At 33.2% G+C, this 26,211-nt stretch overlaps 1 protein-coding gene across 1 annotated transcript; it reads right to left on the reverse strand.

The window, feature by feature from the left end:
* Nucleotides 1–2,723: 2,723 nt before the first annotated feature.
* Nucleotides 2,724–21,262, reverse strand: LOC125073118 (dopamine receptor 1-like). The gene is made up of 7 exons (XM_047683821.1): nt 21,140–21,262; nt 9,316–9,400; nt 7,374–7,554; nt 6,731–6,859; nt 5,909–6,154; nt 3,972–4,219; nt 2,724–3,106 (listed from the first exon to the last, which is right to left on the reverse strand). The coding sequence occupies exons 1-7, from the start codon at nt 21,167–21,169 to the stop codon at nt 2,799–2,801; spliced, it is 1,227 nt and encodes a 408-aa protein (XP_047539777.1). The 5' UTR covers nt 21,170–21,262; the 3' UTR covers nt 2,724–2,798.
* Between the last annotated feature and the right edge of the window lie 4,949 nt (nt 21,263–26,211).

Raw genomic sequence — 26,211 nt, forward strand, 5'->3', positions numbered from 1 at the left:
AGAAAACGAAATGAGTAGAATTTCACTATTTATTTAAGCAAATTTAAAATTATAAGTAAACAAAACACATACATACTCGTAATAAGATTAGCAAACATGGAACCCAATCCATACTTTGCTACTGTTGATAGTATGGCGGTATTTCATTTAGCGTAATCTGTTTGCGTACACATTTCCTATTTTAGTAATAAAATTATCAAAACAGTCAACCAGGATAAATATTTGCGGTGATTTTCCGTAATTGGTTCGATCAATAGTATTCTATGTTTTGATTTATTGGTATTCACTCATTTAGCACATTATTAGAAGTTTCGTTTAATAGTAGATGTTCTTATAAATACAAGACACAAACACATTAAGCCAGCTGAAGTACCGCCATTTATAATTTAGCTTAAAAAACACAAACACATTTATTAATAATCATATTTTTACAATTTTCTTTTAAGAAATACACGTAATACACGATTTTGTTAAATTTTAAGTTATCATTTCCAATGGTTTTATTGCAACAATATCTTAAACTCCAAATCACGTACCAAGTAATCATGATGCGAATAAAAGTTATTGTACTGAAAGCGTAAATTAAAATACTCTCTTTGTGTATCTATAAATACTAGTTTATTTCAATCAATTCTGCTTTTGTTATAATTATTGTTGATTGTTTCGAATACAACATGCGTGGAATGTATAGATTTGATTAAACGTCATAAGAGTTTAGGTACATTTTTCTATATAAGTTATTCTATACTTTCTTAAGTCTATAGTTTCCTGGTATCACTGTAAAATTAACCGATACAGACCAGTGACTAGAACAAATGTGTGAAACAGCATTGGAGAAATGAATACGCTTGTAGAATTTTACCTAGTAATGGAACATGTATAGCTGTTTTTTATTTTACTTTTGCCACGAAATAAAAAAAAAGAATACGAACTTTTAGTTACATTGCTTTAGAACTGATAAATATTTATTTTTAAAATTTTTCTTTTCTTAAACATGATCTTTGAATTGTATTTACAATTAAGTTTTTTTTTTATATCCAATATTAAAGAACCCTAATAATATTCGTACCATGTAGTACCGACCTTAAATTATAATGGATATTTCTTTATAATCTTTTCTCGTATTATAATTACGCGTATATAATTATAAAAGTATCCATTGAGATGTATTTACAAAGAATATTTAAATTTCAGATTTCTGTATAGCTGATACATAGAATTATAATAATTTATACAATTTATAATTAATTCATTAGCGCTTTTCCCCATTTATGTAATTTTAACATTTACTAAAGGTATTATCAGGAAAGCTTGGTATTTGGAAATCTACGTCACCTTAGACTAGACAATATTTATATACAAAAGTCATTATTACGTTCACCTCTATATCGATTTATACAGAGTGATCCATTTTAGATTCGTTAAAACAGTTAAATTTTAAAATTGTAAGATATATTTGTTGAGTTTTTGTGTTCTTGAGTCGAATTGAGTTATGGATGTCTGGATGTCGTGAAGCAAGACATGAGAGCCACTGGACTCACACAAAATGACACTAAATACCGTGCAAAGTGCAGTAGACTTAGTTGGAAGTCAGACCCTGGCGATAGCTGAGATTGATAAATGTCAGGCAGAAGAAGAAGACTTAGCTTAAACATTTTATTATAATATTTTTCTTCTTAAATTAGTCATTTTTTATCTGTTTTATATAATCGTTTGTTTATTGATAGTGCGTATTTCAGTTCAAAATCTGTATTTTGATCTGTATACTGAACAGGGTACCTCTTGCCACACAACATTATACGTGAAATTTAAATTATCATAATTTGTTTAGGTCTCTAATTGAAGGACTTTTTCTTTTTTTCTAATAGTTTTAAACTTCTTCACATGGACTTAAGTATATGGATCACTCTGTAGAAGTAAGGGAATTATTTATTACAAAGAATATAAAAGACGATTAGTATTCTTTATATTTTGAAAGATTAGTATTTTCAAAGTCTTTATACAATTTTAGAACATGAATTTAGTAAATTGGTAAATTGTTGGATATAAAAAAAGGTATTCCGATTCGAAATAAGTAGGAACTAGGAAGTTATTTAACGAATGTTAAATGTCTACAATAAAATTTCGTATTATCAACATGATTAAATATTATTTTATTTCCAACATGAAATATATTGATAGTTTTATTAAATTAATGATATTATTTAATTTTTAAATTATTTACATACTAAATAAAATTATAATTTATTTACAAAAGTATCACAGAATTAAATATTTATAAACAATGAAAGATACAAAGATAGTTCTAATATCTACACATTGTAATAGCGTAACAATAATACTGTTTGTTATATATCTACCTTTACTAATACTTATTTATTTCGAAAAACTATAAATTATATTCAAAGATTTATCTTAACAAGAATAAAATTTTCATGATTTAATGTTTTCATCTGTCATCTATTTCTAATCCTATTTGATATGTATAATGTATGAATAACTAGGCTTCTTATTGCTATGTTATTAATGAACATTCAAATGTAGATCGTGTAGTTTGCAGCAATTCAGAATATCAAGAACAACAATTTTCTTAATAAATACATTGAATCCAAGATCACCTCTTTCCCAATATTTGTTGAACTTGTCCTTGTCCTTATGCATATGGTATAGTATTCATTGTTGTTTTTAAACTATATACATTTGTATGATAGTAATTAAGAGTATGAGTGAAATGAAAAAGTATTTTACACAACATCGCTTTTATCGAGCAGACCATTATTGCTGCTCCCGTCTTCTTGTCAGATGTGATAATCTCTAAGAGGCTTGACTGATTCAGCTGAGGATCTAGGCGTTGGATCGACTCCAGACAATCCTAAGGATCCACTCCTCCTTACGACTAAGGTTTTCGTACCGTAATCGGTGACGAAGTTATCGTTCCTCGTTGGTGTGTTCGCTCGTACTGTCTGGTAGCCGCAGCAAGGCGGATACTTCGACGTGAGGATTTTTTTAAAAGCCTCCCGAAATTCGGTGTTGAATATGGAGTAAATGATCGGATTGAACGCTGAATTAGAATAGCCGAGCCATGTGAGAATTTTGAAAGCGAGATCTGTAACGAGGGAGACGCTCCAGTTGATATTATAAGTCAAACAAATAATAATATTAAATAAAAACCATATAATCCTCAGTTAGTAGACGAATTCGTATTCAATACATAAAAGTATCATAGCAGTTTTAACGTTCAAGTTAATTTTATTACCCTTTTAATGGTTTAAATAAACCGATGGAGGAAGTTTATAGCCCATTAAATGTGCTTTTACAATTTTATTAATAATGGATACAGCTTGTCTGTCTAATTATCTTCAAAGCCCTTTCATTACGCACTTGACCCGAATACTGACCCAGTATTTATAATAGCATCTCAGACCCTATTATGGTACGACTTCCATCAGTAGTTTTCTTATCACGTAGCTCAGGCTTTTGATTTAGATCTTCCATTATGTCACAAATGTTTTCTTCGTTTTGATGACATTTTCGAATTGACCTTTCCCTCATTCAGGTGAACGTCACGTTAATATGGAGTAATGTGATATTAGAAGAATGTTTTAATATAACGATAAAAGAAAAATGTATGAGAAATTCCAGAACTGCCTTCGATGGAATTAACTTCGGCATTTCTTTGGAATATTCATAATTAAATAACAAGACTTGTCATTAATTGCGTAAATATGTACGCGAGAATTTTATCAACATAGTGCCATTTAAATGATTAATAAGCCTAGCTCAGTTCTAATGATCTACTCATTTAATTTATCATAGTAATTAAATATTTGCCAGTAAATAATATTGGGGATATTTATTTCAGACAGGAAAAATCAATTAATGAAATATTAGACTTAGTTTTTTTGTATAAAAAATAACAAAGGAGTTTTAATTTTATTTAATTTTAGTGAAGTACTTAATAAAACGCTTACCTGGTATGCATGTCTTGCAAAACGCAGCCACAATATTCACACAGAAGAACGGCACCCAGCAGAGTAGGAATACTCCCATTATTATACCAACGGTGATGGCGGCTTTGTGGTCAGACACGTGGTAGGGCGATGAGTGGACGTGCGTGTGAACCCTTGTTCGTACAGACTTGGTCCGGTTGTCGGGAAGTTGGACAGTTCTCGTGACAGCTCTGATCGACTTCACATGTTTCTGTGCGTAGCAATATAATCTGTGAAAAATGTCTATCTTGTATAAAATACTTTAGAGCTATTTACCTTTAATCTAAAGTAGCTTTAAAATTATTTGATTAAAAGATCGATTGTTGCTGACCCTTTTGGTGATCGAGGTGAAAAACCTTGTTATGACTGATTGTTTTTATTTATGATAAAGGTAGACGGACTAACAAATGGGCCACCTGATGGTAAGTGGTCAATACTGTCCACAGACATTGGCCACTTATGCCATCAATTTTGGGAACTGAGATGTTACATCCCTTATGTAGCGTGCAGTTTAGTTGTAAGGATCGTTAGTTAATAATACATCTGATTTCAATAAATTATATTGATGTTCTACGAAGACAAAATGGCCCAATGCTTAGAAAACGAGAAACTTAACTACGGGTGTCGCTGTAAGACAAGTATCGCTGAATTATCATTTGCTTAATTTTGGTATACATATTCATCTCATGCTTAGCTGTGAAAGAAAACATTGCAAGGAAATCTGCTATCGGATTTAAACATGTCACGTAAGTATTTATAGTATTGATTTATAGATATTACAGTAGGACATTAACATACTGTAATTTTTTACTCTGTCTGTAACCTTTTCACGCTTAAGCTGTACGGATTTTGATGAAATTCGGTATGGAGATAGTTTGATTTCCGGAGAAGGTCATGAATGTATGCCACATTTTTAATATAGGACATCCTTTTTTAATTCAGCTCTCTTGCATATGCTTAAAACTAAAAATCTATTCTATAGTAAATTCTCGTATAACTTCGTAGACCTATGTTTAAGTTTATAATTGCAAATATAAACTCAGCAATCTTAAGTTCTCACATTATAATAATCTTCGGATTATCTTCAAACGCTTAGAATTTCTATAAACCAGCATCTTGTAATACGTCGCCGCTAAGATTCGCTAATGAGAAAGGAATTTACCGATACTAGGGTTAGTTGAACGATAAATTTTAATACATCAATCACTTGAATTCCTCGGGTTAAGTGCTAAAATTTTCCTTTAAAATTTTAAGCGAACTATAAAGTATGGCTAAGAGCTATTTAATTGTTAAGTTAACGCAAACGAGACTTTGAATTTTGTAGAAATATTATTTTAATACATTTTTTGTGTTATTAAGACGGCGTACGGGTGAATGAACAACTTAAATATTAGTAAGAAAAAATATGGGAAAAATGTTGTATTATTACATTAGTCTTGTCACGTTAATGCCAAAATTCAAAGCGGCGGAATTACGAATTGTAACTACTTTTCATCTTCGAAACGCGCTGCATTTACTGGTATTACTTTTATTTAATAACGATTAATGGTGGAACCGAGGTGAGCTAGTGGTTAGAACGCGTCCATCTTGATCGATGACTGCAGGTTCAAACCCAGGCAAGCACCACTGAATTAATTTGCTTAATTTGTGTTTATAATTCATCCCGAACTCGCCGGTGTAGGAAAACATCGCAAGGAAACCTGCATGTGTATAATTTAAATAAAATTCCGCCGCATGTGTATTCACCAATTCACATAAGAGTAGCGTGGTGGAATAAGCTCCTAAGCCTTCTTTTTAACCTAAACCCACCAGTGGGTCATTGACAAGCTATTTCTTGCTTACATACTTATTATATAATGGTTTAACAGTTTTTTCAGTTAGGTATAACAAAAATGTCTTTATATTAAAATAAGACTCACCTGCAATAAATACTTATCATAACAATGCATGGTAGGATGAATGAAATACAACTGGATACCACAGCATATGTAGGTGTCAGTACCAACGCACACGTTGGGTATCTTGGTGGTCGTTGTGTGGTGGTGATTTCATCCGGTGGTCGGTGAAGGCCTAAAGATATCGGGAGGAAGCTGACTAACACAGCCAATAGCCAAATCAAAGCGATTGTTATGATTGCAACTCGTCGAGTTACCCAGCGACCGTATCTGTGAAAGATTGAAGTATTTATAATATTATGTAAAAATCATTAATAATAATGAAATTAAAAATGATATGGCTCTACTATGAATACATTTTTTAATATATAATACTAGCGATAAGGTTTTATATGATAAAAATTAGATTTAAATCAAATTTTCAAATTTAGAATCAAAATTTATATCAAAATTCATTCGTCAAGCGTTTTTGTTATATTATTAAATAACAATCTTGTATGTGCACGCGAACATGTTTAGCGTACAATTATGTTTTATAAGAAAAAAAAAATAAAATTAATATTTTTTATATAAGACAACGAAAGCCTCTCAGCTTAACAAGGTGTTGCGTAACGACACTAAAGACGCCGAAAGAAATAATTTAGGCTCAGGTGTGTAACACTCTAAAACATTTCGCAGGAAAACCCTTTAATCTCACACTAATGGCCGGCTTATAAAATAAAAATAACATGATCATTTAATATTGCCGTAAACAAGAGGTTACAAGAATGTCGTTGCTTTGCTAGTATATATAAACCTTAATTTTAAAGAAATATAAATTTTAATCAATATTTATTACTTACTTACCTCAAAGGATCCTTTATATGTATATAACGGTCGAGGGATATAGCACAGAGGTTCAGTATAGATGCAGTTGAGCACATGACGTCGCAAGCGACCCAAGTATCGCAAAACTGTTCACCAAATACCCAGTACCTGAGAAAATAAAATAGTTTGCAATTTTTTTTTTTTTTTCCAAAATAAGTCTAAGTTTCGATTTAGAGGGGCTAACGAAAATATATTCTTATAATTATTTCAGTATACTTTTAATATAAAACATCATAAAGTACTTAATCATGAATAATCATATTTTAATACATGTTTAGAATTTTTAATATACATAATTAAAACGCATGTGATACTTATTTTTTTAAATATTTACTAACATAATATTTTTAAATTCGTTTTGGAGATTTTGAATATAATTTAAAAAAACAAAGCTCGATTTTTTTTAACTTTTTTATGATGTATATACACAAGTATAACACATCATACGATCAAAATAATAGATATACAATTATACATCTGTATCTGTTATAAATTTTTTCTCTATTTATATTGTCGTTGTCATAACGTTTAAAGTGTTTGTATTGTACATTAAAGTGTATGCATTGGTAAAATCATTTTATATTGTTATACATTTCATAAACATAAAAAAATCAAAACTTACCCTAACAAATCGTTGACTCCGGCAAAAGTCATAACAGCGGCTGCTACCAACATATCAGCGATTGCCAACGATGCCAGAAACAGATTGCCAATGCGTCTCAAGCCTCTATCCGTGTATATCGCTATGCAGACCAGTATGTTACCAGCCGCACTCACGAATATAAGGAGTGAGAGGAATATACCTGAGAAGAAGAACTTGATATTAATACGAAAAATACTATTTTTTTATTTGTTATCATTTGAATGGGATATTGTTTATTGACTTTGCGTAACATGTGAGATAAATGGACCAACTGAAAACCAGTATTTCGTACTCAGATATAGATTTATTCAATTACGTGTGTGTTTCGTATTTAGACATAGATTTGTTCAGGCACGCGCTTCCACATTGAATTATGGACGAGCATTAGGACTGACGCTTGTACTTACAAAATGTCTTAGTATGCGTGAGAGGACTAATGGAAGACTTTAAGACGGAAAAAAATACGTTTTAGAATTTATTTGTTAATGTACGCTGATATTTAAACATGAAGAGCTTAGCGAGCTAACAGGACCTGAATTCTACTAACAAATTGAGAGTTTATCGCAATTGAATGACGTAATCGCCACGGTTCATCCCTAGTAGGTATATATTCTACAAAGTCAAAAATCCAAGTGTTTCGGTCAAAGTTGTATCGAGATCGTTTCGTAACGATTAAGTTGAGGTTATTTTTCTGAGGAATAGTCGAAGTTGGATCGAAATTGAATCAGCAATGTATCATTACCGGTATAACTTAGTAGAATTGCCCTCAGCTCTGTATAATGAGATGGCTAATTTTGCCACAACATTTTATGTGAAATATAAATTTCCTTCGGGTAATTTGTTGTATGGCAATAAATAAGGTTATCTTTTGATATTTTTATTAGTATATCCATGTTATGTTATTAAAAAAAAAAAAAATTATTCTTTATTCGAATAGGCTCAAAAAGCACTTTTGTATCATGTCATGTTACAGTATTGATTAAATGTAAATCTACCGACGATTTGGTAAGTAGATTCTACCGATAATAACCTGCATGAAACTCAGTTGTAACTCTTTTCCACCATTTTAATTACAGACTATGTCGAGAAAGTACATACAATTAAAATTGTGTATATCCTACCTAACTTAATATAATTAATTTTGTGAGTTATATGCTTTATCTATCAATGTTATTTGGACAAAAGCTTTAAATTTTATAATGAGGTTCATCACGCCCAAACTTGAGAACGACTAAAACGATTCCGTGCATCTTTCTTTTCGAGTTTTGTAATACTTTGTAGAAAATTCTTACGGTAAGAAAAATGCAAAGAAATTTGGACATCAGAAAACTTAAAAACAGTTATGTCGCATTAGTAGTTCACATGGGTTTTCTTATAAAAACTGTGAGTCAAATAATTATGAATTAAATATTCATAATTATGAATTAATTTTATTGGTAAGGGAATGCGAGGTATGATTATATTGTTTATGAAGCAAGTATTAAAAGGTGACGAAAATTAATTTCAAATATTTCTATAGACTAGCAATCGAGGTACGTAAGTTAAATCGCACAAGGTTCTGCATTTTCAACCTCTATTATGCGACCATTGAAATTGTTTACTAACTATAGCTCGAAAGTAACTACTATAAAGAAAGAAGTTCTAGACAAGTTCTAGTTCTAGTTCTGGACACAACATTATTTCTATAAAAATTTGTTCGAAAAATTCGTTACACGCAGAGATATTGTCCAACATTCTTTATTCAAAATTACAGCAATTCTCGAGCAACGGGACGTTTTCAATTAAGATGGATTATTAGGATTCTATTTTTAAAATCTTATTTAATAATTTTCTTGGACTATACAACGTTTTATTATTATGAGCAGTATAAGGCTTTCGTGTATTGGTATAATAATATGATTAGATATTTATACAAACTCACCAACGAGTAATATAGATAGCAATGTAACTGCATCTGGATCTTCGGCATCTTCATATTCCACAGTCGTGTCGTTGAGCAGCGCCACCTATAACAAAAACGTTTATTTTAATAATTACAATCAGACATCATCAGACATCACTTTAATAAGACCTTGACCCATTGGATCTGAACCACTGACACGGTAGCTGTAGCTACCGTTGAGGAAATGCCCGGGCAAGGAGGGCAACCTCGCGGCTCGTGGCCGAGGGTTGTGGGACTCCCCGGAGCCCTGGACGCCGAATGCGCCCAGGTACGCCGGGTTTACCCACTAAAAAACCAGCGATACCCTCTCCGTCTTTCGACGGGCTCCACGGGATCGCTTGCGCATGCTACCGTGACGCCCTGACGGTCGGCCCACCTATGCGGGCCTCCAACACCTAGAGGTGGTTCTCGGGGTCGAGGCTCGTACCCGGCTTGACCAAGGAAAATCAGAAAGACCACGATGAAGTGAATTCCAATCTATTAAAGTCAATGGTAAATCGTATATGGTATATTAGGCACAAAAATCTAGCCATTATTAATTAACCAAAAAAATATATCACGTATTTTTTGTTTAAATTGGTTTTTATTTATTTTGTTTAGTTTCTAGATCTAGGTAGTAATTTGCTAAGTTTTATTGAAGAATTTAATTAGCCATTGATACATTTTTACATACACGCCATATTAATTATATGAAAATTAATAACTTCTTACATTCAGTTGCAACATTAGATCATATAATATACTGACAAGTGATGTTTAATGTAAGTTTATAAAAAACGAGACGATGAGAAGACCTTTACTAGACGCTTGACGTCACTTTTTTTTTGGTGTTATAGAAAACGAAGGAAATTAATTTTATTTCAAAAGCTTGCATATTTATCATGTATTGTAATGTTATTGTATTTAAATAGCTTATTCAAACACAGCAAACTCATATAAAAATGGTTAATAAATATAAATCTTTTTTTTTTTTACAGAAAATATGAAAAATAGAACAGTAATTGTATTCTAAGAAAATATTTTAAAATCAATTATTATTATTTATATTAGATTATTAGACAAATTATAATTATAATTCGGATGATATCTTAAGAAAATTCGCCGTACCTATGTTGTAGGTGAGAAGTCAAAAGGATTGGTGGAAAAGGTGCGGTAGTTTTTGATACCACACAAGCAATGTTCCTAATAATTTTACTTCACTGCCAATTTTAATAAACAAAGCTAAACACCTAAAATCAATGGTGTACACGATTATTGCTTTAAATCCACTTGTTTTAAATCATTGAGCCTAGCTGAACCCGGCTTTACCCGCGCGAAATTTATAAAACACAAGCTTCCAACCTCCGTTTTACACCCTTAGGGGTGAAGTTTCGGAAAATCCGTTCTTAGCGGATGTCTACACCCTATAGGTCGGCGGAGGTCGGGCGGATCAGGGCTCTAGCCCAGCAAGCCCTGATCGTCCGATGGCAGGAGGATCTGGGGTCACCCACGGCGGGCCTGGCGACAGTGGAGGCGATCCGTCCCCACTTGAGTCGCTGGGTCGAGAGAAAGAAGGGCACACTCACCTTCAGGATGACACAGGTACTTACCGGGCACGGGTGCTTTGGTAAGTACCTGCACGGAATAGCGCGGCGGGAGGTGTCACCCTCCTGCCACGAGTGTGGTGCGCCAGTCGACACGTCGCACCACACCCTGAGTGAGTGTGCTGCGTGGGGGCCCCAGAGGCACACCCTGGCGGCGAATATGGGCGGAGACCTCTCGCTGCCGAGCATCGTCAACGAAATGCTCAGTAGCGAGACGTGCTGGTCGGAGATGCGTTCCTTCTGCGAAAACGTGATGTCGCAGAAGGAAGCCGCGGAGCGGAAGCGGGAAGAGGATGCCGCTGCAGACCCGCTCCGCCGAAGACGACCAGGGAGGAGGTAGAAGCGCTACGCGCACCTTCTCCCCCCGCCTCAATAGGCGTCGCAGGGACTAGGAGGGTCTCAGTACCCTGAGAACCCCTTCTAGGTGTTGGAGGCCGACCGTCAGGGCGTCACGGTAGCATGCGTAAGCGATCCCGTGGCGCCCGCCGAAAGACGGAGAGGGTACCGCTGGTTTTTTAGTGGGTAAACCCGGCGTACCTGGGCGCACTCCGCGTCCAGAGCTCCGGGGAGTCCCACACACCCCGCCACTTACCATCACGTGGGGGAAGCGCGTAAAGCGTTTTTCCAGCGAAAAAAAAAAAAAAAATGTCTACACCCTATAAGGATCCTACCTGTCATATTTCAAGTTGGAGGTGTTATAGTTTCTGAGATTTCAAGATTAATCAGTTAGTGGTATTTCGCTTTGATATAATATATAGATATACATTAATGAACGTGACTCCATATATACTAATATCAATGAACGCCCAGTACTAACAGTAAGTAACAAAAATAAGATTGAGACGAAATGCTTAAGCCAGCTGAAACAAATATAAGATTAAGGTTTATTCATAAGCTCCGCGTTTATTCTTGTAGGTTATTTTACATGAAATAATAATAATTTAAATAATCATTGTGATCGAATAATCAAAAATAAAATGAATAAATATTAATATAAAACATTGCATATTGCAGATGTTATGAATGATAACAGTTTTGATAGATGATTGTAATATAAATCACTTCATGATATAATTATCTTTGTTAAAAGCGTTCGGATATGAGATATAAAAATGATACGTAAAATACCGAATAATATTTGAAATATGGCAGGTATGTTGTAGTACGTATTCACTTAGAATGATTTTTACGGAAATTGAACTGAGAGTGTACTCAAGAACGGAACGGATTAGGATTAGGCATTCAAGTGGATGACAGACGATCCAAAACTGAATCTCGTGAAAACTATTTCGAGTCTAAAAATATTATTTGCCATTTAAAAAAAAATTATCAAACGCTATTGAAATATTCCTCCTGACCTATTTCGATCACGGTGAATATTCTTAACGCTAAATAGCCAATTACGTAGGAATTATAATAGTGCTTGAGTATGTGTGCGAACACAGGTGCACCCTTATAATTCAACGGGTCTGTAATCCGACAGGACTAAAGAGACTGCATGTGTAGGCATAGGACTAACGGCTTTATGTACTCCGAGACACGGGGGTATTAACAAGGCCATCTTTTAATTTCCTAAACGAATGATAATTTATTGATGGAAAAACCCGAACACATTTCATTGTATGTGTATTACTCTGTGGTCTGTGCCCTGTCTTGAGATCTACAAATTTATGAGTTAGAAAGAAGCATACATAGTTGACGCCCTCGACTCGCTTGCGTTTTTAAGGGTTGGTCATCAGGTGTGAAAAGGTAGCCTTCGTCTTTCCTTAGAGTTCAAGCTTTCATTCACATGTGGTTCAGTGGTTTGGTCACGAATGCAGACAAACATACAGAAAAACAAACAGAGTTACTTTCGCATTTATAATATTACTATAGATGGTTGCTAGATATTATATCATATTATATTCTTTGTTCACTTAAATATATAATTACAAATCAACATTAAACAAACAAATCAATTTTTAATTTAAACCCGTGTATAATCCTGTCACAAGAATGTGATCGTCTTTTTGTTCAAAACTGTCAACCAATGTACCAAGCACTGGAATTATAGTCTATGAGTGTTGGAGACCACTTTCTATCAGAAGATCGATTTGCCAGTTTTTAACTAGTATTACGCCCTTTTCGCAAGGCAGTGTATAAAAATTCTAAATATCTCTTAAGAGAGACAGAGCTAAGGCTCTATCATGTAAATGAGCTCACGTTTAATACTAAACAACAGAGTCTATTACAAGAATAAATTAAAAGCTACCGAGTAAACCACTAATAAACGCCTCTTTAGTAACTATTTTTCATCGTCAAACTAAGTTCGAACTTTATCACAATAGCAGAAGGCCTAAATTAGTTCTTAAAGTAGTTGATGTATAAATCAGGCCATCATACATATTCAGTAGCTTTCATTGACGTGAATAGCATCGGCTATTGGATTTTATGACGTACGAACTTATAGCACATGACAACGATACTCTAAAAATATTTAAATATTACTTAATTGAATCATTTATTCATCAGCCTGTCAAAGTCAACTGCTGGATGCAATTTTGTCCTGCTGACCGATATCATTGGGGGCATACTCAAGGCGTAGTAGCCATCAAGGTCGGACATATTATAAAACAAACTCAGTGGCAGATCTTTATGAAAGTCTGTCTCTGTAGGTACCACTTGCTCATCATATATTCAACCACCTACAAACAATACTTGATATTGTTGTGCTCTGGTTTGAAGGGTGAATGAGCAAGTGCAGCCACAGGCAGAAGGGACACACCATTACAGTTCTTAAGGATGATGTCAGGATTCGTTAGGTTAGGATTTCTTATCGTGCCAATGTATATGGGTGGTGATGACCACATACTATCAGGTGACCAAGTCAAGTGCATTATCTATTCTCTCTATTCCATCATTGTCATAATTTAATCGGGCATTCCAAGGCACGGGAGTTTAAACACTATCAACTCCCAGACTCCGAGCTGATACTAAGAATACCTTAGCAGAAAGACCATTCAATTTGAACCCAGGACCTCAGAGTTTTCTTTTATCTATAATAATATTGTAAATGTGAAAGTCTATCCGTCTGTCTGTCTTTCGCTCTTTTACTACCAAACCAACGAACCGAATTTAATAAAATTTGTTATAAAACAAACTTGAATTCCTAGGAAGGATACAAGCTAGCCTAGCACATCACAATCAACCCCTAAAACGCGAGCGAAGCCACGGGTGACATCTAGTATTAAATATAATAGGCTAGTCACTAAACTAACGAGCCTGTCAACGTTGGATATAAATCTCTCCTAATTGGCGCCATTAATTCTTCGTGTCGTGCCTGACAGTTGAATAGCATCCCTTCCGTTTCTACCTGGAGGTTTATTCGTGTCTTTTTGTGTATTAACTGCGGTCATTAATCAAAATTCAAGCAAGGTAACTATAGCAAAATATCCTTAATTGAATAAAAAATCAGAACTGACTTATCTCACTCGTAAAATGTTGAAACCGACCATGTTACGCGATTTTTATATTTATATCCATTAAATGATATGATAATTATAGTCAATGTCGCATAATACATTTTGACATTTTTACGATCTTCTAGTGAGCTTCGTGTTTTGCAACCCCGTTCCATTATTCCAAGCTGACTCGACTCTTTTATACAATGTCATGTTATTCAACGTCATTGTCACTTTGAATTTATGACGTGTAAAGTTCCATATTCAATTGAAATTCGAACAACATTTTTTTTAACTTTGATGGCATTAAGCTTCAGTTACATTTTATAGGTTGAATTTCGAATATTGTTCTCGTAATCGCATAAATAATTCAGTTACTGTAGTTGTCATTTAAAAAAGGAATGTTCGTTTATGTTAGGCAACTATATTCAAAAACGAATTATAAGTAGCATAACGCTCTTTTGTCAGAGAGTTTGACTGCAAAAATTCATGTCTTCAACCGACGAAGTAGTTTGGCCGTTTCCGTTTCTCATAAACAATGTACGTAGATATGTAGGTATATCTACATGGATTACCACAAATAAAACTTTGTGATCTATGATTAAGACACTAAAAATTTATGTATTTGTTATCCGTAGAACTGGAGTAATTTATTTACCACATTTTTTTAAATATACATGTAAGTAAATATAGTATTAATCTTCACTTACACCTTGTTTAGCTTAAATGCTACATTTACTATTATTTTAAAATAACTTCAAAAATATGTTACAGTAAATGTACGAATATGTCAAGAAATAGCTTAAATTATATTTATAAATCCTATATTGTTTGAAATTACACACAATGTTATATTAAAATGTAAACTAAAATTCAAATCTCATACATTATTCTATAGGAACACATAAACACACACAAGCCACGGAGGCTTGTTTGCGCTTACATAGTCGTAAAGACATATACAGTCACACACACATACATACATAATATAAAAGTAATATGCGTGAATATTATAAATCTGAAACTGGATTCTTGGTAATAGCTTAGCAAATTGCACGTGACTGTGGTTTTCGCTTATTCACGGTAAGAGACAGTTGATTTCTGTTGGAAGAAGTTAAACAACGCCTAATGGCTTAAATACTTCTTTGTCATCTCTTAACTTTTCCTGATGTCTGTCAATATGTTATGTCACTTGCACTTGTTTTTAATAAACCGTTTTTTAATGCTTATATTCCAAATCTTATTATTTCTACAATTTCTAAAACACCTTTAAATCTTCTAACAAAATACAAAACACTTGTATTCTTAAAGTGGTACTAGCGCTTAGAATTTTTCCAGTTATTTTACAATGCTCAGCGCAACGTGTATTTATTATTTATTCTTAAAGTAAATTTAAACTTCCTCTTTGCAATTTACAAAAAGAAACCAAGAGTTCAAACAAATTAAGGATTCGTGTAACTGAGTTATGTAAGGGCATTCGTAAGTTTGTTTATTTGTTACGCTTTCACGGCTTAACTAACCCAACCATAACCAAAACAAAGTATGTGCTTGTATCAGTAAAGGCATATTTTGAAATCACAACCTTTAATTTTATCTGTATACATATATATGTATACAATTTTTTATTTAAATAGCTAGGGTGACTGGCCAACAAGTCACCTGATGGTAAGTTATCATCACTACTCGTAGAGGTACATAAGCTCGGTCAGAATTCTTAGCTACCCCATATATTACATTAGCAGCCCGTAAATGTCCCACTGCTGGGATAAAGGTGTCCTCTCCCTTTGAGGAGAAGGTTTGGAGCATATTCCACCACGCTGCTCCAATGCGGGTTGGCGGAATACACATGTGGCTGAATTTCGTTGAAATTTGACACATGCAGGTTTCCTCACGATGTTTTCCTTCACCGCCGAGCACGAGATGAATTATAAACACAAATTAAGCACATGAAATTTCAGTAGTGCCTGCCTGGGTTTGAACCCGAAATCATCGGTTATGATGCACGCGTTCAAAATGTTTAAACTGGAACAAAGCGCTACTAAATATCACTAGGAGTAGTAGGAGGAGAGTAGTAAGTGTCGAGTGAGTATTACCTACTCTAACTGAGTTCAGCTCGTTGGTAACCAAGTAATTGTTTGTTCTATTTTTAAATGCAAAATAATAATAATAATTTAAACCACAAACAGACATTTAAATTTTATTTATTAGTACAAATTGTATAGATAAAATCACCCTATATAATAACGATAACAGCCAATTAAAATCCAACCTATGAGAAGCCTTAAGAGTTATTTTGGTACGTCTAATGCTTTAGAATTTGTTTACAAACATATATTCAAATGCTCGATATTTTATTCAAACTAAACACGAATTGTATGCTCACTCGAAAAACTCAATGGGCTTGAACATAAAACACGTCTGAAGGTCTAATATTTTATAGTAATAGCATTAGTAGTTTATATACAGCTTAAGGTTTATAAAGTCGTCGTGACCAAAATCCGTGACCTATTGTATGTATACAGGTTATTAGTGTGTGTTCATACACACAAGTGTATTATTTAGTCTCCTCTATTCATTTCATAATTCTATGGAAAGCGATAGATGACGCTGGGTTTAAGACTTTACAATTTTATTTTATTATATAGGCGGCGGATAAGCATATGGGATACCTGATAACATAGACAATACATTAGTTTACGCTTCAATATATCTGATGGAGGGGAAGTAGACTCCCTGCCTTCACCAGCTATAATACGTCACTATCGTTGAGAACTAAGATTTGTCATGTGCTTTTACACTGGCTTATACACCCTTTAAACCGGGAAACAAGAATACTAATTATTACTGATGATTGGCGAAATAATATTTGTTCTCGAATGCAAAGGAATTGCTGGCCATAAATTTGTATCCCAAGTCTCGTAATTTCACTTACAAACTAGTAACTAGACCGACGAGACAATTGTTTTTTTTATAATAATCCGAGGTGGACGAGCAAATGAGCCATCTGATGGTAAGTAGTCACCACCGCCCATAGACAATGGCGCTGTAAGAATTATTAACCATCCCTTAGATAACCATTGCGCCAGTAACCTTGGGAACTAAGATGTTATGTCTCTTGTGCCTGTAGTTACACTGGCTCACTCACCCATCAAACCGGAACACAAGAATACTGAGTGCTGGCGGTAGAACATCTGATGAGTGGTCAAATGGTCAAGGTTAACGTATATTTAGTTTCAATGTCATATTCAATGTATGGAAAAAAATCGTGTTCATTTTAAATTTACGTCTACAACCAACTATTTAACTAAGTTTGTCAATTATAAAGTTTGTTAAGCCTCATAAGTTGCTGTCTACAGTCCTTTGCCGGTATCCTTATGTTACGGTGTTCCGTATATAATAAAAGGAAATTTATCTATTATAGGATTACTACGTGACTGGGAATAGTGCTTTGTGGCACCCCATCTGGGTAGGTATTACCAATTCAACGATTATTCTATTATAACTCATATTAAGGTAGTGTCACAGGAACAAAGTAAATTAAAAACTTTGTAAGGCATATCATATCTAAGATTCAATGATTGACTGTAAATACTTATTGACATTGACATTGACATTGACATTGACATTGACATTGACATTGACATTGACATTGACATTGACAAATTTCTGATCGATAATTGTATTGTTTGAATTTAATTTATTTTCTTATTCAAATAATTCAAATGTATGAATGTATTGTTATCGGCTTAATAATGATAAATATTCAATGTTAATATTACATGATTTTAATTTATATATTTACTGTAATTTATTGCTTTTTGATTATTATATAAAACAGCGCCTGACTGTAATTATAAAATTATTATGAGCAAGAAATGTACACATGCTTAGGGATGTAATCTAGCTCAAAATTGTGTAAATCCGTAATTTTAATGTATGTTCTGATTGTATTCTGTTATGTTATGTTATGTTATTATGCATACAGGATAGTCATGTGACAGTGTTTTTTTTTTTAATTTAGTGATACAAAAAGCGGCATAAATGTTATAAAAATATTTACTTGTCCCGCGTCTTGAAATTCTTAGCGATGTAATATTTCTATTTTATTTATTTATTTCCTTAGCCACTTAGCTAAGGAATAAAACGTTACTAACACAAGAACATAACATTTTGCGAAAATATATAATAAAAATTAAATTTAATATTTTTAGCTAATTAAGACCATTTCAAATAACATATATATGTATAAACAAACATCCTTTTCGTCACAATATATAATACGTCATAACCATGTAATTAATTAAATTAGTCGTTTGAAGTATAAATTAATTTTGAATTTCGAAATATGGAATGCAAAACTCATATTATCCATATAAATTAAAATGTATATCTCTGTCTGTCTTTGTTCGTGCACAAGACATGTTCTTTAATTTTCTAAATGTGTGTTTCACACATTCATGAGAATTTCGAGCTCACAGCTACTCACTTGTTCTATTGAGTGTGGTTGTGTACTCTTTCCGCTTAAACCCTCGCAACTGGAGCGACGTAATTGTAGCTGAGACATCATTCGTAAAGTAAAACTCGAAAGACATCGAGATTTTGAAAAGGGATTTAATTTTCTCGAGACGTAATTATAAGTTTCATATTTTGGTCGGATGTGAAGACATGAATAAAACTTATATATACTATACTACTATTATACTATATATTATGAATACTAGTTGTCGTCCGCGGCTTCGCTTGCTTTTTAGGGGTTGGTTGGTGTTAGACAAAAAGTAGCCTATGTCCTTCCTTGAAGTTCAAGTTTGCTTCATACCAAATTTCGTCAAATTTGGTTCAGTGGTTCGATAGTAAAAGACAGACAGACAGTAGTACTTTCATATTTATAATATTGGTATAGATTTATTGGGACTAAATTCCTAATGATTCTCATCTATATTATTTTTTTTTATTAAATGCCTCGTTGCTCTTGTGGTTAACTGTAGATTTAGACGACCGGGGTTCATTCTTTTCTTTCAAGTAATTCTCAATTTAGCATTCGCTATTTGGAGGTTGACAATATTTTTTGTTTCTCTGAACGTTGTATATTATATTTGTAAAGGTAATTCATCATGACAACGTATGCTGCACTGGGAAAATCGTTTGCCGGACAATAATATTTTTTATAGTTATTTTTTTTTATTGACCAAATAAATTGTTAAATAAAAAATATAAATGTGGCCAGTCGAATAAATTTATTTAAAATAGCATTTTTTAATAACGCTTTCAATAATTATGTTTCGGAGTAATTAAATCTTATAATTAAATATAGGATAAATATTAAAATTCGATTTTATATGTTGCGCATAAAAAGTGAACATTTAAATATTTATATCGGATTAAGTTCAATTGAAAATGTCGATATCAACGTCGAATGAATAAATAACGATCCGCATTATTTCGAATCTTTTCCGAATGTAAATTCTTGCAATAAATTTTAGTCCATTTAAATTACTCTTGTCCTATTTTCCGCGGGCGGTTTATTTGTAAAAACTTACGTCGTTTGATCTATTAATATAAAACTAGGAATAGGCATCATTATAATATATATAATGTATTTATTATAATCATATACCGCTATGAGAATTGATATATTCAGTCAATGCAGGTCAAGGTCTTCATGGTTGCATGCGCAAACGATTTATTTCCTTTTTTCTTTCATCGATTCAGGGATTTCTAACGACGGAGGGTACGCCGCTGGCTTCTTCGTGGGTATCCCGGTTTAGTAGGGCGCCTTGGTGTCCTGGGCACCGACGGGTCCCACATAACCCACCCCACACTACAAAGAATGGGAGCAGCCAATGCTATGAATATCTTATATTCGTATTTTACCCCCCCTTTTAAGCTTATCTCGTGTGTTAGGATTGGGGACGACAATAGCCTAAGAGTCAAGATCAATCCTGCGACTTTTTACATATCTTGGCAGCCCTTAAACCATTGCGCTATTTACGCTTAAATATTTAATTCAGGGTTTTTTGTTTGAGTTTAGTTACGTATAAATCTTATTAAAACTAAGATTACTTTTTCTGGACTAAACCACTACATCTTAAAATTAATTAAATAACTTACTAAAAATTTTAAAAATAAATTTAGCTCTAAGAATGGACCTTAAAAAGGCCTTAGGAAGATTTATCTTAATTTGTCCATGAATTCTTGGAATCATCAAATTAAATTAATATTTAAAAAATGCCTCAAGCGTTTTTTCCAGTAAAACGATTAGCATCACTTGATAAAAAAAAACTTTATAGATAAATTATACGGAAGGGTCCAGCTCTTTTGTTTAAAGGGAAAATTATTTGTACAAGATTTGAACGTTTCCAAGATATTAAGAAATGGTTTAAAGAGTTAGAGATATCCAAAAAACCGATTAAAGCGTTTTTAGAAATGGACTAGCAGTAAGCATCATTGGTCTAGAGGCTAGCGTGTACGGTCAAAGATCACGAGGTTTTGAGTTCCAAGTAATTTGGCTTTCTTTACGGAAATTCTCGATATGAGCAGCTAGTAGTGCCTTTAAAAGCATGTAAAACCTGAAGGCTTGTACCTGAACTCTTTCTGGTCATGTGTGATTTGACGTCTCACCGGACTATAAGAGTAAGGGAAAAGACTAGTCTTTCGACGGTGGCCACCGTGGCTGGCATAGGTCAGGAGGACAATGATATTTGGTTGATTGTCTGCGCAAAAAATATTTTATCGGATTAAGTTACTATACTGCGCTAATAAGAATTTTAAATTGTGACTCACACTTGTGGGCGACACGAAGTTGAGATCCATTTTAAACGTTTGTCATCACCATGCTGTATTCAGATCTTCGTGTCCATCTTCCAAAGGAAACACTCCAACAGGTTTCGAACCCAAGCTATATGAAAGAGCTCCATCGTATTTCATTACATATCTGAAACAAACAAGATCAATATTAATGATTGGATTTAATGATAACTTGCTACCTCACTAGTGTTAAGGAAGACTTATTTTTAAACAAGAATTACGTTGATCAATCAGGAACACAGGGTGAATCTAAAGTTATATCAATGAGCTGTTTTTAAAGTTTGTATGAACGTGGTAATTATTGTAACCAATTTAACATACTGTATTGTATTTATGATAAAGCTACTTATATAAGATACTTGTGGATTATTGTCAACTAGTGGGTCTCCCGCGAAACTTTGCGTTTATTCAAAATATTTTCTAGGAATTTCGAAACCTATGACAGGTTTTGTTTTTATTTCATTTCATTGTAAACGGCAAGTCACTGTCACTATCTACACTTGGCGCCGAAATGATTAAAACTTTTTTAAATGTTTTTTTTTTTAAGTCAAATAGTATACATCAGTTCAGTTAGAATCGGTGTTTTGTTAATAAGTATACACTTTAATTTTTTTTACATTCATCATTTTTTTTTCATATACAGCCGCAGTATTGCTCCCTAACCGGCCAGTAGCTTTCCGCTCTCTAATATTCATTCTTTGTAAAACCTCTTTATTTTTCTGCACATCTATAGTTGGAGCTCCTCAAAAAGAGACCATAACCAATTTTTTATGTGCAGCTTTCGTACCATTCATCACTGGGAAGAAATCGGCTCGAGCTTTTAATGTATAAGATGGTATGATTTTGACGTATTACGTACGTATTGTAAGTACGTTACGCTATAAAGTTAGTTCATGTAACGATCGATAATTTTTTTTCTATGCTATCATATAAATAATATCATCCATCTTTGCTCGCCTTCATCAAGTGTGTGAAGACCAAGGAAGCGCTCCCAAGAAGAAAGTACCTTCGAGAGTGAGAGCTCGGATTACGGTTTCGATTTAGAACTCCCTCTTTATTCATTCAGTAATATACAGTCCATTTATCGCTCACATACACATATATACATAGTTTCCGATTCGATTAAAACTTGCAACTGAATATATCTTCCAAAGTGATGATTAAAATAAGGTAAAGGTCAATAAATTTGTTGATCTTTGATTCATTGTAATCATCTTCGTTACTACGCTTAGTCAAATTAAATGTAAAAAAACTTGATGTGATGTTTGTCAACCTTTGAGAGAACCCACAGACCCGTGCCTATGTTGTTGGAAAGTCCTTTCAATAAACTTGGGACACCGAAGGGACACTCACGGGAAATTTGGTTCTCTATATAAGCAGCTTATGCTTTTAGATCTATAAAGATTTTCCCATTAAATATTAGTTTAACCCACTATTCATATTTTATTAAACTAAGAGTCCAAATTAAAATTCCACGTAATGAAAATGATATGTACATACACGCGTAGCATCTTTAAATATCAAAATATGATTACACGTCTACGAATGTCTTGTTCACGAGACTAAAGTTTCATATCGGACTACCTCCTTTCTCGTACGTTTGCTGCGTAAACACTGGTCACCACTACCATTGTATAAATTGTAGATAATGTCGAAATATCGATAAATAAAAAACATGGTAAATATCACGTTTTAAATACTGGTAGTAATTTTACGTTAAAGTTTTAGTTCAGACCAAAAGGTAAACAGTATGTTAATACGTTGGTAACTATTGTTGGTTCTACTCTTAACGCAAGGTGCGCTTTGTTAGATAAAAAAGATGAATTTTAGACATTCGTTGCAAACAGAGCCGAGATGATCCAGTTTCTTCCTGACCCAGTGGTTAGAACGCGTGCGTCTTAACCTATGATTGCAAGTTAAAACCCAAGCAAGCTCTACTGAATTTTTATGTGCTTAATTTGTGTTTATAATTCATCTTTTGCTCGGCGGCGAAGTAAAACATCGTGAGGAAACCTGCATCTGTCTAACCTGCAAATGTTTATCCACAGACCCGCATTGGAGCACCGGAGTGGAATATGCTTCAAACCTTTTCTTCAACGGGAGAGGAGGCCTTAGCCCAGCAGTAGAAAATTTACAGGCTGTAAATGTATGTTGCAAACAGGCCCAAATCAATAAAGTATTTTCTTCCAACTAACAATATTAGTATATCGTATTTTCTTACAACATAAGTTACTGAAGGTGTAGAACGAGTGCGGTCTACATAAAATCTATGCTCCCTTGATGGTCATATATTTTGTCTACGTCCAAGTAATTGCCACAGCCTTTGATCAGTCTTTCCACTTAGATCTTTTGTATGAAATATTGAATTTTTTTAATGAAAACTGATGTTCATAAATAAGGATGTATATATAAACACAAATCGAAAGAAATACATTTGTATCGTATTTAACACAACAATGCCGAAGAGCGATATTAGTGAATGAATTATTTTTAATTAAAGTAACTCTTTACCAACGTATATGACCAATACTATATTCCCGTTATGAGGTCTTTGCTTAATATATAATGGTAATTTTTTAATATTAAGATGTTGGCGCTATTGGTTCAAATACAATTATCTAAGCTGCTTGGTTATCTTTTGTGCTTCCTTTTTGAATCAATTTACCATTGGGTTGGTTGTCAAAAGTATCTTTGACTGAGTAGTAGTGTGTCTTTTAAAGTTCTCAGCATATTATAAGTTATAAAACCACGAGAACTATTCAACACTTTAGTCAGATTCCACACACGTTTAAAACCGTGTTTAACAATAATTAATCAATGTTTGATATAGCTGTTATACATTTAGGTTGTGGTGATAAGAAGGGTACTGTTATTTCGGGGGCGCGGGAAGAGACAAATTATCCTCAAGCTGGGAACTGAAACTTGTTGCTATTATTACTGTTCCCATTCTCTTTTGAAAAAAGATTGATCAGTTTCGGATGAGTTGATAAAACGATAAATTTATTTGAATGGGCACCTGCCTAGATGTCAGTGGTTGGAATACATACCTTTGGCAAATATAGCGGAATGTTCATGAGCTTCATTTAAGTTCGTTATTCATCTTGTACTTCAACTAGTACTAAGTATTTATTGTGTTTTATTTTTTCTTTTTTTATAAATAAATAAGAATATAAAATTCAATTTAACCCATAGTGTCCTTCTGAGACCAATACGTCTCCTTCCTGTCACTTCCCACCGCATGATAAGTTAAAATAGTTTATATGTGTTATTGTTTCGCCTAATATGCCCAAAATACTCGAGTTTTGTATTTGTAATAGACATCTCTGTAATACAGTGAATCTACATCTCGAGCACTTAATTTTTTTGACATGGCTTCTAGGAGTGCTCAAAATTATTCTTTATAAAGTAACATAGAAGATAGAGCCCGCACATCTTGCCAACCGTGTATCGAAGTTATATGCCGGTATTATATTTTAGAAGCAATTTATAACGAAAACTAAAATTAGTTCTCTCATACTTCACAAATGATGGAATCTAGAATGGCAGACGGTATAATTTCACGTTAACTCTATGAAAGTTAGGAATACGCATAATGCGATCCAAATAAATAACTCCTTTAACCTTTACGAACAGACACTAGGGATAAATAATGTTATCGACAATTGTATTTAGTTCTTGACCCTAGCTGGGTCAATTGCGTAAAGGTACCTATTAAGCGCGCGTTTACGTGATCAGAAAAAAATTAGTTAAAAATTTTGGTTTTGTTTTGTTTCAACCTCGATTTTTAAACAGTGTAGTGATCATACATACTGATTTTTGTTTAAATATTACTTATTATTTAATTTCCAAGATACATATTTGACATAGCATAACATATATATCAAATATATATATCAAAGTTTAGCAAATATTTACGAGGATCAATGTTAAAAAGGATAAGAAATTTAATAACAAAATTCTATAGACAATAATTTCCTGATCGTCGATGAGAATTATTATAAAACCAAAATTGTTCTTTTTTTTTTAAATAAAAACAAGAATAAAACGTTGTTGTGACGTGTACCGATTTATATTTTTTCATATAAAATTCACCGCACGTTTCCAAGAAATCGCCTATCACATGTTATATATCCCAAACATATTAAAGTAATACAGTAACTTTGTAAAACATAAGCCGCTTTACTTAGAAATGTAATTTAGGAGATGATAAGTTAAACAATGTTGTGTCTTTATTTTAAATGTCAATTTTATGACGACAGAAAAAGAGTACCTAATGAGTCATCTATTCGACCCGATAATTTTTTTTTTAAATTAGGCCTTTTCTGATGTCCTTGTGATTTTGGCAGAGTATATTATAATAATAGGATATTTTGTTAAGTGTATTTATTAATTGAGCGTAGAAACAATTTTTCTTTTTGAAATATATCACGGTGGCCTAAAATCGATGTGGTCAGTATTTTTATGAAACAACATGATTTTTTATTTATTATTTTTATTTTTATGAAACACTTTTCAGGCGAATTAAAAAATAAATAATTCAATGCTAAAAGTATTTTTTTAAATTTGTGTATGGTGTGAGAATTGCTTATTGGTGTTATCTATATCGTTTTTTGAATTTTTGTTATTATTTCTATTAGCACGCCATGGGGGTAAGATCGAATTGCATGCCGTGACGCTAATCACGTCAAATCCCTCTTTTATGTCGTCACGTCCCCTCACCGACGCCACTACATATTTTTATTATTTCGTTTGTTTATTTTACAAATTTAAGTAACATTTTTTTTAACTATAATTTATATCAATACCCATCGCTTGCGACGTTTCATATCTGCCGATAACTTCTCTGTTCACCTAAGGGTAACTTATATTAAATGTGAAAGTGAGTTTTCTTGTTACGCTTTCATGTCTTAACTATTCAATCGATTATCATGGAATTTGTTTACACATCTGCTTTAATCATAATACATTTGTTTAATCCACAACAGCGCGATTTTTAAGACATTTTCTGCCTCGCACAACTCTGTGGAATCAGCTTTCCCCGTCGGTTT

Source organism: Vanessa atalanta, chromosome 23 (assembly GCF_905147765.1).
Source record: "Vanessa atalanta chromosome 23, ilVanAtal1.2, whole genome shotgun sequence".
NCBI lineage: Eukaryota > Metazoa > Arthropoda > Insecta > Lepidoptera > Nymphalidae > Vanessa > Vanessa atalanta.